This window comes from Erithacus rubecula (genome assembly GCF_903797595.1).
Source record: "Erithacus rubecula genome assembly, chromosome: 6".
In the NCBI taxonomy this organism is placed as follows: Eukaryota; Metazoa; Chordata; class Aves; order Passeriformes; family Muscicapidae; genus Erithacus; species Erithacus rubecula.
This window is the reverse complement of record NC_136688.1, coordinates 4,550,638-4,567,751: the sequence shown is the minus strand read 5'-3', so window position 1 is coordinate 4,567,751 and position 17,114 is coordinate 4,550,638. Positions and strand designations below refer to the sequence as shown.

Here is a 17,114-nt window from a genome sequence, read left to right as displayed (position 1 = left end):
GATTGCTAACAGAAAAACCCCCATTTTTCCAAGCTTGTTGTTTTAACAAGTTATAAAAAGGGTTATTATTTGTGGTTGTTAACATCTTCCTGCACCTTCTTCTCTTTCTGTTTATGTCCTTCCTGTGTGCAGTGATTCATTCTGAGTAACACCGTGTCCAGTAATTTCAACATGGCATTAATTTATATTGACAGTACATGCACACTTTAGAACCTGGATAAATAATGAGAGTTCTGACAGACCCATTTGCATTGTAAGCCCTAGGTGATGTTGTGGTCTCACATTTCTCCTTGGAGGTTCAAGGTGTGTATTGCATCAGACTGTCAAAAGAAGAATGGCACAAAAATGGAAAAGCAATTACAGTAACAGAGCTTTGTTGTTCCTTAGTTTGAAATTCCCTCAGCCTGCAAGCCCTGAAGGCTTGCTGTGATTGTAGGGCTGATTGGGAGCCAACATGGTGGCAATGCTCAGGTTGTGAAAGAGAATATTTAGTGATTTATACCACCTGAAAATCCTGTTGTGCTGTGCTATGTCCTATGAGGAAAAGGCCACTTTTGGAATAGACTTTGGTTTGGGAGAGGGCATAGCACAGCACTTGCCTAAAGTCACTAGAAAGCCTAAGTATTCTTTTTTGCTGCTAAACTGTGATGCCTAAGATGTATTAAATGGCACTTTTGTTTAAAGTTTAGTTTAATTTACCTACTCTAGTGGTGTGAAAGGCCCATTTCTCCATGCTGCACATCTCATAGACCCATTGAATGAGTAGGTACAACACAGGGCTGAAACCACAGCACAATCCCTGTTTTTTTTAACCTACTCTTCTGCTGCAAAGGGCTCTGAGCAGCACTGGCAGGTGCTGGAGTTTTTGTGCCTCTCTCCTGGCAGTGGGACCCTTGCCATATTGACAACCAGTTTGTGTTGTCTAGAAGCTGGAGGACTGCTTCTATTCTCTGTTGATTACTTGTTTACCTCCTACATTTTTCTACATATATCCTAGTGAATCTTATAATCTCTCATTTGTGGAGAATGAGTCTGAGAGGAGCTTCTGTGCATCCCTCAGGCCACAGGGGTGCTGTGGCAGCTCTGGGCACATCCACGTCCCCTGAGTGCTTGCAGTGCAGAGTCCCTTGGCTAATGCTGGTCCATGCTGGCCCATCACAGCCCTGAGTGCTGCTGTGCTCCCTGCCTCCTGCCAGCCTCCACACACACCCAGGGCTTTCTGCACCCCTCACCTGATGGCTTGGGGATCCATTTCTGCTGAGACACCGCTGGTGTCTCTGCAGGGCTGTAGCTGAGCGTTCACCCTGTGCCAGGGCCCGGTGAGCTTGGACCCCAGGGAAATGCACCCCAAGGAATGGCTCTGCTGTTCCTGCCCTGCAGTTGGCTTTGCCTTTGCAGACAGGGGAGTCGTCTCAGACAGAAACCGTCTCTGAGGAGAACAAGAGCCTGATGTGGATCCTGCTGAAGCAGCTGCGGCCCGGCATGGACCTGTCCCGGGTGGTGCTGCCCACCTTCATCCTGGAGCCGCGCTCCTTCCTCAACAAGCTCTCCGACTACTACTACCATGCTGACCTGCTCTCCCAGTAAGCACACAGGGTGGGCCTGACATGGGCACTTTCCTGTGTTTGTGAAAGTATCCCTGTGTGTGCCAGAAAGACTCCAAAAATACCGAGGTCACTGGCTTCAACACAGACCAGGCTGCAGTGACTTTTACTGATAGACTGCTGCCAGGCAGGGGCAGGGGAGGAAGAGTTAAACTCTGAAGGAAGACAAACCCACCTTTGCATATGGACATGTTTGCCAGTGTTGTCTGGAATTGATGGGAATTCAGCCCATGCCTTGGAGGTTTTGCACAGCAGAGATGTGCCACCTCCTGGTGTACTCGTGTACACAGGGGAATAGGACAGAGGACAACCAAAATTGCCAAGCACTTCTCTTCCCCAAAGCAATATAATTGTGATGGTTGGTGAACAAATAAAAGACATCTTCTAAAATCATTGATGAGAGAGGCCTACTGGGGGCAACAGAGTCGAAAATTGGAGATGTTCTGCTTCCAGATACGGCCTGCCTTCTGAATGAGATGTCCAAGTGAATTGTAAAACCAGCATGTGTAATATTCTAATAGCAGCACTAGATACTCATTTTTATTCCACTTTCTGAGTAATTACAGAATCATTTTCAAGTCTTGTTTGTGGTATTTGTACCATCTGAAGTTAAAGAAATAGTTCTCAGTGCTGAGATGTAATAAGACTTCAAGAGGTTTGGAGGTCTTGATAAAAAAATTTTAAATTTGTGGTTTAAATGAATTTTGCAATAATTAACCCAAGTTGATTTTTAAATCTGACTGAATGGCTGGAAATACAGGAATGCCTTTAGTTTGGTTTACTTCCTGCTTCACCTTTGAGCATTGTTTGGAGGTGCTGGTTGAGATGACTTTTTGAAGTCACTTCCAACCTGAAGTATTGCACGAAATCTCAGATTACTGATTGAGTTCATGAAGCACATCAGCTTTAAAGATCTTTTATGAAAGAGGGAAACAAAGCACAAGAGACCCCCAAAACAATATTTAATTTTGATGGCATAGGTTTGTTTTTGTGACTCCACTGTTCTACTAGCTGTGACACTATTACAGTGTGGGTGACAATACCACATTAACCTACTCCAATAACCTGGGACACTCCAGAAATTTTATTGGGCTTTTTGTAGAAATGCAGGGCAAGGGGTGCCACTTTTTAACAGTTTGTGTTTTGTGATGTACATTACTAAAAATACATATTCCTGCTGGGAGACACCTTTTTCACTGGCATCAGAAGTTACTTCTCTTTAGTTGTGGGGAAATAGATTGAAATTGCTGTTATTATACCGGTAAGAAACTAATGTGATGTGTGACCAGTATAAAGAACATTTTATGTTCTGTTCTGCAGGGCTGTCCTTGAAGATGATCCCTACACCCGAATGAAGCAAGTTTTGAGGTGGTATCTGTCCGGCTTCTATAAGAAGCCAAAGGTAAAATGAGGCATGAAATTGGGGTTATAATGGGCACTGAAATCTTCTGCTGTGATTTTGTTTAATTTCACTATTGCCTCTCTGTCACAGTCAGGTCAGACATGACACACACACACACACAGACACACACACACTTAAGCAAAACAACAACGGCATTTCCTTTATTCTGCATGCTCTCAGTTTATATAGTCTTAACAAAGTGTTACCTTAAGTCATTGACTTTTTTATTGCTCTGCTACTGCAAAGATTTTGACCATTACTTTTCAGACTGGGATTGCTTTTGGTTTCAAAGCAGACAGAGTAGTAGCTTTTAGAAAGTAAAACTTGTCATCAACAAGTAACATGCCCTGGGATGCAAGGTTTTTCCCTTTGCTGAAAGCAGGTCTGCTTTCTCTTTCCAGGCCAAATAATACCAGTGTGCCATATCTCCACATCAGTATACCCTTGCTGTGTATAATAGCAGCAATAATGAAGTTTGATCATCTGTAAGGCTTTGATTGGGTGGTACTAAATATTAAACTGGTGAGAATAGCAGATTAGTCTGTGGCTCAGATGAAGAGATTGGATTAAGTTAGATTTAATGGCTATGTAACTAGTTCTTCAGGTTTTGTTCTTGTGATTGACTTGGATTAAAAGATCAGAGAAAAAATTACCATATTGTTTTGTGGCCACCTGTAGCACTGGATTGCAAATCTTCATTTGTAGCAGGTTTTGATTACTTGATTTTTCAGGGAATAAAAAAGCCATACAACCCTATTCTGGGAGAGACATTCCGCTGCTGTTGGTTTCACCCTCAGACGAACAGTCACACATTTTACATAGCAGAACAGGTAAGTTGCTGTTTGCATGCTCAGGTGTTGCAAACACCAACCTGCTTGCACCTCGTGCATAGAAACACTACTCATCTCACCCTAGGAGAGAAATCTGGAGCTCTGTGTAAACACAGAGCAGAACATGGGCTAAACTGGCTGCTGATCTTTTTTCTTTGCAGATTTACTGAAATTATATGAGGCTTGGTGGGCACTCAAAACTGCAACAGCAGGTCTCCCATAATACAATATCAGCATCCTCAACAAAGACCTTTTCCATGGAATTCTGCCCTACTGTTTTCTTATTGTTAATACAATTGGGTTTGTGTTTCTTCTGTCAAAAGGGGCATAAAACACACAACCAAATCCTTCCATCTTTTATTTCTAAACTTTCTATGATGATGTTAATCGGAGTAAATTGAGGGCTTATATCTATGTTTTTGTGATGAAATGAAGGACAAAGTTCATAAGTTTACTGTCCTGACAAAGTGTAGTTTGAGATTTACAGTGTTAATAACGGGGTCTGAGAACTGTGTGGTCTGTAGTAAAGGGACTCCCAGTTTCACCTACATTTTCCCTCTATTTAATCAGATAATTTTAGCTTTGTAAAAATTTTTATTTCAACCTCTGCATTCATTTCATGGAGATTATTCAAATGCTGCACTAAACTTCTGCACTGTTCATTTATTTCCTGAAAACTTTACAGTCTACATGTTGGCCTGAAAGTGATCTCAGTGAGTTCTCTGCAAATGAACATTCACAAACTCAAAGAAATACAGGGTGGGAGAGAAAGATTAGATGTATAGTGCTCTCATACATAATGGTGCCATGTATTGTCTTCTGCCTTTAGTGTTCACAACACCCCCACACTTTTGCTTGGCCTGTGCACACTGCTCTAAATGACCCCTGCTTGCTTTTATCCTAGGTGTCCCATCACCCACCAGTGTCAGCTTTTCATGTCAGCAATAGGAAGGATGGATTCTGCATTTCTGGCAGCATTCTAGCTAGGTCCAAGTTTTATGGTAAGGCTTTAAGTCTAGACCTCTCCCAGGTAACGTTGTGACATCGGTTTTGGTTTGTTTTTTTAATCATCCCTGAGTGTGTTGAGAGATAAGAACAAAGAAATATTTGACAAATCTATCACTGGGACAGCCTAATTCCTTGTCTTGACTCTCCTGGGTCTTCCCCAATTTCACCATTTCAGTTAGACACCCCTCTGATACTAAAAGAAATAAAAAATCTAATAGAAAGATTAAGAGCTTTAAAATCTGTTTATCAGAAGGCAAAGGCTAAGGTCATGTATGGGATTGTCAGTATGCACTGGGTACGTGTGCCTGACTGGGATGAGTCATGGTAAACCACACTTTGGCACCCAGGCAACACAGACAAAACTCTGAACAGATCTGAACCTTTATCTGGCTCCCAGACTCCTGAGAGCTGAGCCCCAGAGCTTTAAGGTGTCCTCCAGTCATTTAATGTCAATGGAAACAGCACAACTCCAGCCTCTGAAACACTGCTGCTATGTGAAATCTGTTTTTTTAGACAAACATTTCTTAATTACTTAATTATCCTCTGCTGAGTGTGTTTGCTCAAACAATTTTAGATAGTCTCTGCTGTCCTTCTGGCAGTTTCATTTTGTTATTGGGATCATACACAGTCAGAAAAGTTGTGAGAACTGGAGGACCTGAGAAACTTCAAAGTGCCCACTATTGATCTCTTTAATCTACTGCTCTTTCTGCTAGAGGGGCTAAATGCCAGAGCAAACAACAGCAGCAGAGTTTGTTAGAATTGCCTGCCTCCAGCTGTGCATGACTTGCAAGGTCCTGAATTATGCACAATTCAACTGACCTATATTTTCTAAAGTAGGAGTAGAGACAAAGCATAACATGAACTTTTTAATGTGTATGTTTTCTTAATTCTAGGCAACTCACTTTCTGCACTGTTGGATGGGAAAGCAAAGCTTATGTTTCTAAGCAGAGGAGAAGATTATATAATCACTATGCCATATGCCCACTGTAAAGGTAAGATATGACTCTTCAAATAGGAAACAAAGAGAATAACAAAATGGTGTCTTGCTGACTAACTTTGCACTGGCTCTTCCCTCTCAAGCAGCTGATAGCCACAGGGCCTGGTAACTCCAGAGAGTCCCCCGAGTCATAGCACTCAGCAGGACACCTTCAGTAATCCTCACTGAACTCTTTCTGGGTTACTACATTTCTGAACTTTTTAGGATAAAAAGGTTTATTATGTTAACACTGAAATTACTTGTTATATTTTTTGTCTTTTTGAGGACAAAGCAAATTCCTGACTTCTCTTGCCACTTCCTTGTTATTCTAGTCATTGCACTGCCCAGAGCATGAGCTGCCTCAGTGAGGCTGGCAGTGCTGCTGTGTGGTTTTGCTCTGTGGAGCCCGTGTGTGCTGAGGCTGGGGCATGGCTGCTGATTCACTGCTCCTCACCAAGCTCTGTCTGCATCATTTCTGCCCCAGAGTTAAAACCAGCAGCTGAATCCAGTTTTGGGGGTTGAGTATTTTTTGACACAATGACTTCTAAGTTTATATTTAGAAGGGCCTGGGTACCTGGAAACAGTAACCTCATAATATCATGCCCTCTGTGAAGTATTCCTGTGCATAAACCTTCTTCTTACCAACTTTCCTTTTTCTGCAAAGCACCTCTTCAGCAAATGGTAAATATAATAAAAAGTCTCCCAGATTCTGTTGAATCCCAAATTTCTCTTCTTCAGCCACCCTGAAAGAGCTGACTGAGTCTGTTTAATCACTAGTGTGAATGAGATTGTGGGCACAACTTTCTTTTTTTCCTGTTTCACTTTTAGCTTGCCACAGATGCACCCATGAGTCAAGGTATTTCCTAGCTGGTGTAATAAATAGGGAATATGGACTCAGGGGGAGATTTTTCATGCTTAAAGTAAACAGCCATTTCCTAGAAAACTCTGGTTCTGTCTCTTCAAAACTTTAAGCCAAGAAATTAATTTCACAGTGGGTCAGCAACAGCTAGGTTGACTTGAGAAAGCACTTGCTTCCACTGTGGCTTCTCTTAAGCCTCTTTTTTTCCTTTCAGGTCTTTTATATGGTACCATGACAATGGAGCTTGGAGGGAAGGTTACCATTGACTGTGAGAAAACTAACCACAGGGCAGAACTGGAATTCAAACTAAAGGTAAGATATGTTGTGCCCCATTTTGAGTGGGTCTCAGGTTTGCCCCTGTGCCCCAGGCAGGGTTTGACCATTCACAGCAGATCATTTCTGTACCAGCAGTGTATGTGACCACCAGAGCAGAGTGTGCCTGAAGAGAGGGGGTCACCCTGCTGTTGGTTTTGCTTCTGCAACTCAAATGGTCCCCAGGAAGCCTTAGTTTTATATGACTTTTCACTGCAGCTAGCTACTGGCCAAATTTTGTTCTGAAAGCTTGGCAACAACAGTGTGGCTTCTGTTTAGGCAGGGATGATTAGTTTTGCTTGCTAAATGCAGTGAGTGTACAAAGGACTTGGATGTGAGTTAGGGTGTGGCAAGTCAGACATCTTAAGGCATCTCCAGCAGCCATCAAATTTTATCTTGTGGGTTTTATGGTGAGCTGCAGCTTGTGTTTATCAGGTCTAGATAACAGGTGACAGCCCTTTGGTCAGGCAGGTGATTCTGAGTGAATTACAATGACTTCTGAGTGAATTTGCACTCCTGAGTGTTAATGCACCTCAAGGTTTATCTCCCTACCTGCAGCTACAGTGTTTGTGGTATTACAAACAGAAGGAAGGGGGCACAATGTGAGGCAGCCAGAATCCATATTAGAATTCATTCTGCCTTTCCCCAGAAACAGTGGGAGTCAAGCAGTTGCACTTTGCTTCCTTCCTATTGCATCTCTGTGTTTGTCTCTCTTCCAGTCCTCTCCAGACTGACCACATTTGTTGTTTCTCTTCTCCCCTGACAGCCCTTCTTTGGTGGCAGCACGAGCATTAATCAAATCTCGGGGAAGATTAAATGTGGAGAAGAAGTGCTAGCGAATCTCACTGGACACTGGGTAACATTTGATAATCGAAGTTGCTGACAGGTTACAAGCCCATGACTGCAGGGTTTGAGGGAGGACTGGCAGCCCTTGGCAGGCTCCCTGCACTGGAATGGGCACTGGCAGGGCCCTGTCCTGCCTTTTCCTGCCAGCCTCAGGGCATGCAGGTGAGCAGAGCCTGGGCCACACCTCTCAAGGTACCTCTGGAGGTCATTTACACTTCATCTACACTTACATGTGCAGTGGGGGTGGCCACACCCAGAGCCTGGGGAGGCTGGGAGCAGTAGGGGAGTTCTCTATCAAAGCAAGTGCTTCTGTATTTATGGTCTGAGGTTTAGGACAAGCCCTGATGGCAGGAGATATCATGTGTGTTAGGTGTGATTGCAAAGATCTTGAGGCTGTGTTTTGTCTGGTGTGTTCAGTATTTCCCAGTTAGACCATGATCAGAAACTTGAGGGTTTTGAATTCATTATTTCCACAGCAAACATTTATGGTAGAAGACAGATATGACCCTGTTCATCAGTTGAAGGACAGAGGTTACCAATGTGGTGAGGGTGTTATCTCTGTGGCCAGCTCAGAACAGTCAGCCAGACTGCTGAACCTGACACCTTTGTGCACCCGTAAACACAAGCGATTCACTCTGAGGCACCCTCAAGCCAAAATCCCACAAGAATAAAGTTGCATACTGAATGATGTAGTCTAATTTTGGTTGGAACTCCTGATATCTGAAACAAAAGCAGCAAATCTTGGCTTTGGGCTGGACATCTGGGTATTTCTCTGAGCAACATTTGGGCATCTACATTGTCATTACATTTGACCTGTGCTCCCTTGCCAGTCTATAGAAATTGCTGTTTCTGAGAAAAGATTTGTCTTATTTGAAGGAGGTATTTAAAGTAGGCCAGGTGAAGTATGCCTGGATAAAGCACTTGCTATGGTGAGGTGCTAACCACAGTGAAGCCTTTGGTGCTGGACTTGTCCTGTCAGGCAGTCTGTATTTTTACACAGGAAGCTAAAGACCATTTTGAAATTGGGAGGTTTTCCCTTTCTAGACACATACAAAGGATTTGCTCCATTCTAAGCTCCCTGTCCTGCAGGATGTGCCCTGTCAGTGGTGAGTTGTGCTGGGCTGTGGAGTATCTTGTCTGCAGTGGGTCCTGACAATACCACCCATGAGATCCTGTCATCCAGGGGCTCTCCTGGGCCACAAGGTTGAGTGCTGCTCAGTTCCCAGCTTTCTGCTTATACTCTCTTCCCTGACCTTTGTGCTGGTAGTTTGTGGTGCACAAAACTGTAGTGATGTATGAAAGAAGTTAAAAGCTTTGGAAGGGTGGCTCTGTAAGCTGCTGCTTGCAGCTGTGTGCAGTGAACAGAGGAGCTGCCATGTTGTGGGGTAGGGATGGTGCTCGTTCTCCTCCCACCCCACTGGGAGTACTGGCCTGCTCTCCTGGCTTCTCTCTGACACCATCCAGTTTCCTGACAAAAATCCTTGCATCTGAAAGGCAAATCCTCTGCCTTAGGACCTGAAAACCCACCTGAATAAAGAAGGGAAGCAAATCCCAATGCTTCACAGTCCTAGGGTCACAGCAGCAGCTGAGTGCTTGTGCAGGTACTTATTAGAGGTTCATGTAGTGGTGCTTGATAATGCCTGCCTACCTCATCCTGTCCACACTGGGGGTCCCTTGGGGACCTGGGATCAGTCCTGAAACTAGCATATTGGAACATGGGAGAGAAAGTCCTGAGGGAGACTTTGGAAAAAAGGAGCCAGGGATCTTGTTTATATATGCTGAGTGGTGAGAGGAAAAGTGGTGAAAGAATAGTATCTTAGGGCTTTTATGGGCAGTCAGGTTTGGGGACAAGACTTAATAGAAGCAACCAGGTCCCTTTCTACTCTGATGAATGATAAATGCAACCACTGTTTCTGGCAATACCTAATCTCATTCATTTCAGAAACTTTCAGGAAGTGTTCAGTGAGATTTTATTGGATAGAGGAAGAAAGAAGCCTCCAACTGATACCCCTTATTATCATCCAGGAGCAGCTTTGATTTATCAGGATTAATTTCTGCCTTGGTTTTCTGATTGTCATTAATTCATTTAATTTTCCTCCTCAGGATGGAGAAGTGCTTATAAATGAGCTGAAGAATGGGAGCACAGAAACCTTCTGGAACCCGACCAGCGAAGTGCGAAGGCAGAGGCTGAAGCGCCACATTGTGCTGTTTGAGGAGCAGACAGACTTTGAGTCAGAGAGGTAGAGAGCTTGGGGAACTTGCTTGACCTCACTGCTGCTTCTCTCCTGGGAGCAGGCTTCTGACCAGCAGAGCTCCTCCAGTCCCTCAGCACTGTCCTGGAAAGACAGTGACCTGCTTTGTTGGCACATATTACCCACCCATTTACCTGTTTCTTTCTAGGCTACTGGGAGTAATTCCATGAAGTGCAGCTTTGAAATAGACTCGGACTGAGAAATAGTTGAGGCTACATTTTATCTGCTTAAAATAACAATTCTGCCTGGACTCCAGAGATGTCTGTAACTGCTGAAGCATTTTATGAAAGGGCAGGATGTCATCCTGAGGTTAGATATCTTGTTAGGAATGGTTATTTGAACCACAAGCTCTTCAAGTAGATGTAGGAATTGTGGAAAGTCCTGGCATCCGCAGAGCAGTACTTCGAACCACATAACAGGATTTTATGAATGTAATTATACAGATGTTTACCTCATAATCTCAGCTGAGATCTCTGATGCAGTCTGAAACAGGCTAGGTTACTTATAAAGGTAGTCTGGAAAATAACTTAGTGTTGCGGTTTGACCCTGGCTGGATGCCACATGCCCACAAAAATCACTCACTCACTTCCTCTCCAGCTGCACAGAGGACAGAAAATTTAACCAAGGGTTTGTGAGTTGAGATAACATCCATGAGAAGATGCTCATCAATTACCATCGAGAGCAAAACAGGTTCAACAATAAAATAAAGTTATTGTTTAAAAATCAGACCAGGATAATGAGAAGTAAAATAAGTCCCTAAAACCACCTTCCCCCCACCCCTTCCTTCACAGCTCTACCACAAGGAGACAGGAAAGTGGGGATTTTAGTCACTTTATTAGCCATGGCTTCTCCTGCTGCTCAGGGAAAGGAGTCCTTCACTGCTGCACTGTGGAGTCCCTCCCACAGGAGACAGTTCTCCATTAACTTTTCCATCTCATGAGCAGCAGCTCACTGCAAACTGCTGCAGTGTGAGTCCATCCCCTGGGCAGCAGGCCTCCCCAGACAGCTGCCCCATGGGTCACTGTTCCATGGGGTTCTTCACGGACAGGCTGCTCCAGTGTGGGCTCCTCTCTCCATGGGCCTCCCACAGGGTCACAGCTTCCACTTAGGCATCCACTGGCTCTGGTGTGGGTCTCCTCCATGGGCTGTGGGTGGATCTCTGCATCCCTGTGGGTCTCCGTGGGCTGCAGAGGAATCTGGCACCTGGAGCACTCCTTCCCATCCTTCTGCACTCACCCTGGTGTCTGCAAGGCTGTTGCTCTCACATGTTCTCACCCAGCTCTTCTCTAGTCACAATTAAAACTGTGCCACAACCATTCTTTTGATTTCTTCCTCAGTGTGTTATCACAGAGGCATTGCCATTACCCCAGTGTTGGCCAGCAATATGTCCATATTTGGAGCCATCAGGATGCTGCCAGATGTTGTGGAAGCTTCTGGAGCTTTTCACAGAAGCCACCTCTGTAGCACCCCTGTTGCCAAAAACCAGGCCATGCAAACCCAATACACTTAGGAAATAGAAGGAATGAATAATGCACACTGTACAATTGTTGAGCAAGAGCACTATGTGTTGAGCAAAGTTATGTGGAGCTGGCTGGCTTTAAATCAGTTGTGCTTCCTTTCCACTGTGGTCAGCCAGCACCAGCCAACATCCCAAGCCAGCACATGCAGGTGCAGCTGCCTGGCTCTGCATTACATTGTCCACTTCTCTGTGGACATCTCAATTTGGTGTTGCATCACATCACCCTAACAAGATTCCTCTTTTTATAGGTAAAGAAAGAGACTGCATGAAAATAAAAACACATGAAGGTTTCATTTGGACAGCAGTGAGCATTATGGGCAATTAAGTCTGTAACTTACAGAGCAGATTTGTTAACTGCAGAGCAGGACAGACTGTAGTACATTTATCTCTTCATCTTCAGAAGATTCTTTTAAAGGAGAATCTTGGTCTTGTGGGCACAGAATTTCCAGTTCTCTGTTTACCAGAGTTTATGGCCAGACTCACTTTGCTACATCAGAGATTAATAATTATACAAGCATCCAAGGGAAGGAGGCAAAAGGGACAGTTACAGAGATCCCTAACAGACATTCCACCAAACTTCTTATGCTGACAGTTGCATTAATAAATCCCATCTAATCCAGGATATATTCTGCCTAAATTGCTTAGTTTTCCCTGCAGTGCTGAAAGTCACCTATTTTCACAATTGTTGGAAATCTCTGAAGCTCATACTGTCATGCAGCTCACCGTGGAGGCTCTCATTGTCTGACACATGCAGGTCTTGATGGAGTAATTTGCTCTTATCAAACAATTTTGTGCTGTCCCTCTAAGGTTTGTAGAATTTGGGGACTCACTCCTTACACCACTGCATTCCTTAGGACAGGTTTTACAACACCACAGTATTTTCTCAGGCTTTTCACTCCTCCCTCTCCCATCCTCATCACTGAATTTCTTTCCTTTGTTTCTGGGAGAAAAAATTAATACAAAGAAATAGGGGAGTGACTTGTTAAAAAGGAAAGGAAGGTCTTGCTCTGTGTTCAGTTAATCTAAGAAGACACATTTTTGGAAGTGCTGTGTTAATGTATGGTGATAGAAATATAATGAAAGTTTCAGGATCACTTTTAAATTAAGAGCTGCACAACAGGCTCCAAATTAAATGCGGTAATGAATTCATCTTCTAAATGGTGGATGGGTGTTTTGTGGAGCTGGGAATGCTGGAGCAGCCTGGATCTCCTGTGCACATTCTAAGCACTAAACATTACATGCAGTAATGTTTTGGGAGAGCTAACTGCTAGGTTCAGAAGTATTTTCAGTCTGAAATGAAGGTAGAGTGCTCTGATTAGAGGAACTGTGGAGAAGCTGATCACAGCTTGGCTATAGTAAAAAAAGAGGTGTTGGTTTTTCCCTGGTAGAAGGCATATCCTCTCTCCAGGGCAGATGCTTACTAAGAGCATCATATGAGAGATTACGTTTCCTTTGGCAGCTGCCAACAAGTGTGGGTGAAAACCTGTGTTTGTGCTTGCAGCTTGTGAGCACCAGGACATGCTTGTTGCTTGTGGATTGAATCAGCTTCCTACAGATCAGGTTGTAGATCCTACATAGGATCCTACATAGGAGGTGCATGTGCAGCTACAAGATGTGCTTATAAATTCATTTTCTAGTGCTTCTAAACTTTAAATATAAAGCCTTTGTTTTGGGGATAGGCATTGACACAAAGTGTTTAAAACAGAAATGCCTGAAAGGTTGAGGAGCAGAACAGATTCTCCATCATGTCTAAAGAGGCTATGGATCCCAGTGGGTTAATAATCAGTTATGACTCAGACAGCACTGAAGAATGCTATTATCTAAGAGAAGGTTGCTTCAGTTAGTCACTTAGGAGCATTCAGTGTTGCCATTCTCGTTTCCTTCAACTTACAAGAATAAACAGAGGTTGACAGTTCTGATGGAATATTAACCGACAAGTTAATACTGCTAATACTGACAAGTTCCACCTGGCCAAACACATTGATGGTTCTGAGGTGGTTTAACTTCCTTCCGATTGTTCCTAGGCTTTGGCAGCACGTTACCAGCGCAATAAACAAAGGTGATCAACACAAGGCGACGCAGGAGAAGTTTGTTCTGGAAGAGGAGCAGAGGAACGCGGCCCGGGAGCGGAGGGAGAGCGGCGCGGAATGGAAACCGCTGCTGTTCCGGCACGATGCCGGCACCAACGAGTGGCACTACAAATACCAGGAGTGAGTGCTGGCCTGGGGCTTCCCAACTCCTCCCACTGCCTGAGCTCCCAGGGATGCAAGCAGGGCTGCAGACCTGTCATTGGAGCCCTGCCGTTCCCCAAAACCACGTCCAGAGCTCCATGGCATCACTAGAATACATATTCATGATACTAATTGGGAATAGCTGCAAATGAGGGAATGGCAGTGGAAAATCCACTGTGCCATTGATGTAAATTCCTATTGCTGCAATCAAGTGCAGTCATTTAGCAGAGATTTTCTGCTCTGTTCAGAGCAGAGTTAGCAACTGTGCTCTCCTCCCCTGGGCAAGAAGGGCGAAGCCTCTGGAGGCTGAACCCCCTCGCTTTCTGCAAGGAGCTGTGAACGTGCAGGGAACTATCTGTCAGTCTTGTCACTGCATCTGGAAAGTCTGTCAGGGATGATTGTCTGCTCTGATGCATGTGGGATTAGTGTACTGGGCTTAACACACCTAATGTGAGATTCTTGCTTTTCTGATGATTTGTTTTTAATTTGGTCTCAAAAGTCTAAGACCATGGGATCCTTTGAATGACATTGCCCAATTTGAGAAGGATGGAATACTTCAGACAATGGAAAGACACTTATCCACAAGGATGTCAAACCACAAAGCAACGTGCATAAACAATCAAATTACACGGCACAAGGTAAAAAGCCTGTTTTGGGGATTATAATATTCTTTATGATTGTTTAGATACACAGCCCTTTTTCTACAGCATTTGCATGTAAGCACAGCATAGGCTGAAAGTTTTGTTTTGGGTAAATATAGCTTGTGACCATAGACCTGCATTACTATACCATTGTTAACTCCAAAGAATTGTAATTTCTGATTGACTCATTCTATCAGTTTTGGCATTTTTCTTCCACCCAATATTAGTGACAGTGAATTTTGCACATGACTGAGCTGAACTTCACTATTCAGAGTTTCCAAAGCAGAAAACTTCCCATAGGTTTTGGAGTACACAACTGAGATCCCCTGATTTCAGTTTCAGTCCTTGCCATCAGCCTTTATCACGCACTCTCTCAGACAAGACAAGAAATATCTTTCCATCCTTTCCCTTAAAAAGAGATAATATTTCCCCTATTTCAATGCTTTCATCTTTGGAGTGATACATGTCATTCATAACACATTTTCAAATGTAGAACTGCTAAACTACCTAAGTATAACCCATATTACACTGAAAAACTTGTATCTTATTATGTAATTTTCTTGTATTATACCTCACATCTAATGTCTCTTATTCAGTGGGGAAATTGAGATACATAGCTGCTTTTCAGGCCCTCTAGTGATAAGTTTGAATCAATACGTTTGGTTTACTCATCTGAGAGAGAAGGAGAAACTTTCCAAAGGGCATCAACAGAGTAGGCATAAAAATTCTGTGATGTTTAGATCCTTCGTGCACCTTCTGAAAAATCTTTGCTGGGGAATTTGATTCTAATTTTTTCTTCTTTTCCAACTTTCTCTTACATGCCTGTCTGAGTTGGGTGCACAACTCAGCAAAGGAGCTATAAAATGATCCATAATATATGTCAGTTAAAGCTACAAGAAGAATAGTTTGGATAAGTGTCTTAAGAACATTGTCATTTGGGAAAATGCTTCTGTATGAGGCACATGTATGATCTACTTAAGGAGCTGCCAGGGTCCAACTACTAGGAGTTGCTGAGGAAGCAACCAAACTTCACATATATTTCCCAGCACCCAAATTGTTTTGTTTAAAGCAAACACGTCTTCAAAGTGATAGAGACGGAGTCACTTCTAATCCCTGTTTCATCCAGAGATCTGCCAAAGACTGCAGGCGCCGCAAAACCAGTGATCAGCCCTCCAACCACAGCCAGAACACAGAGAGCAGCTGCTCAACACCAGAGTCAGTGCAGGAGCTCTCAGATGATGATGGCAAGTATTTGGGTGTCACTAGGTCAGGCTTTAATTCCATTGGTATTTTAATTCTTGAGCCAGCCCTGGGACATTTCTGGCCCAGGTAATACCATGGGCAACAGCCCGCAGGCAGCACAGAGAATGTTCTGCTTTTCTGTTCTCTGTATGTGCTGTTTCTCTTTCTGCCTTACAACAAGGACTTCCTAATTCCTGGCAAAATTGGAAAAATACATTGACATTCCAGTCAACACATGGGAAACAGTCTGTGCTTCTCTTTTCTCTGCCTTTGTTAGAGGTAACCTTGGATGTTTGAGAGAGGGGGCAGGTGTGAGCACTCCTTTCTCCTCCCCTCAGCTGGGGAGCATTGTTAGTTAGCATAGTTAGTGCTGACTGAAAAGCACCTCGAGCCAGAGTCTCAGAACCTGTTACAGTGGCCTGGGTCTTGTGGGTGGAAAATTGTTCCCTGTCTCCTTCTCCCCATTTTTCATCCTGAAAGGCTTCCCCCTAGCAGTGATAGTTAGACAGTGACAATTAGAGTACCCTCTTGCTGTGTTTCATCACTACCATCAGAATGGTCATGCAAAACATAATTGTCCTTCAATACCTTGCTGCAGGGTTTGAAAGCCTGTGTGCTCAGTGTGGAAAAGAAATGAATCACCTGAAGGAAATTCACTCAGCTGTCTTATCCCTACAGAAAGCCCAACAGGACATACACAGGTAAGCATTTTCTGTCATGAGTCAATGATCTTAATGGGCCAAAGGTAACTTGGGTATTGAGCTCCTTACTGTGGACTTTTGTGTGAACTACAGGAGTGCAGTTCAGATTGTTGCAGTTAAAGTCAACACACCAGAAAGACAAATGCACACTCTGCTTGAAACAGTGAGAGGAAATCTCTTCATCTTAGCTCATTCTTTGTGGGCAAAAAGCATCACGTCAGCATGTTACACAATTTGTGGCTGAGAGGGGCTGGGCCAGGTCCTGGCTAATATATCCCTGCCTGGAAAGAACATGTGAGGTCTCCCTTCCGGTCGAGGATGTTAGGAACTTCCTCAGTTTGCTACAGAGATGTAGGGTTGTGGTCTGAAAAACTGGGTTGCATGATGAAAAGCACTAAACTCCAAGTTTTTTGTACAAATTGCTGGTTGCCATCTGAGAGAAGCTTTAACTACACCTGCTGCTGACAGAGGACTTTGCCCTGTAGACTCCTGTGGGGAGGTATTAACTGCTACTTCTGCTGCAGGGAGCTCTGTTGATTCCCCTCTGTGTGAGGAGTATTATCCAGCTCTCCCAAGGCTTCAGTGATGTGGGATCACACATGATCCACTCTGGATATCACACATGATACTATTTCTGGATGCCAGATTCATTGGTGATCTGGTTTTAGCTTCACTGCAGCTCCTGGGGGTG

General features: G+C 43.8%; 1 protein-coding gene across 4 annotated transcripts in view; it reads left to right on the top strand.

The window, feature by feature from the left end:
• The window catches only part of OSBPL5 (oxysterol binding protein like 5), a 170,480-nt gene that overhangs the window by 151,750 nt on the left and 1,616 nt on the right, over positions 1-17,114 (top strand). For all 4 annotated transcript variants that reach the window (XM_079308388.1, XM_079308389.1, XM_079308386.1 and 1 more), the window contains 12 exons: positions 1,399-1,583; positions 2,925-3,006; positions 3,738-3,836; positions 4,741-4,837; positions 5,738-5,836; positions 6,894-6,991; positions 7,758-7,847; positions 9,941-10,077; positions 13,633-13,818; positions 14,339-14,477; positions 15,607-15,724; positions 16,321-16,423. In XM_079308388.1, coding sequence (XP_079164514.1) covers positions 1,399-1,583; positions 2,925-3,006; positions 3,738-3,836; positions 4,741-4,837; positions 5,738-5,836; positions 6,894-6,991; positions 7,758-7,847; positions 9,941-10,077; positions 13,633-13,818; positions 14,339-14,477; positions 15,607-15,724; positions 16,321-16,423 — 1,433 coding nt within the window. The remainder of the gene's footprint in view (positions 1-1,398; positions 1,584-2,924; positions 3,007-3,737; positions 3,837-4,740; positions 4,838-5,737; positions 5,837-6,893; positions 6,992-7,757; positions 7,848-9,940; positions 10,078-13,632; positions 13,819-14,338; positions 14,478-15,606; positions 15,725-16,320; positions 16,424-17,114) is intronic.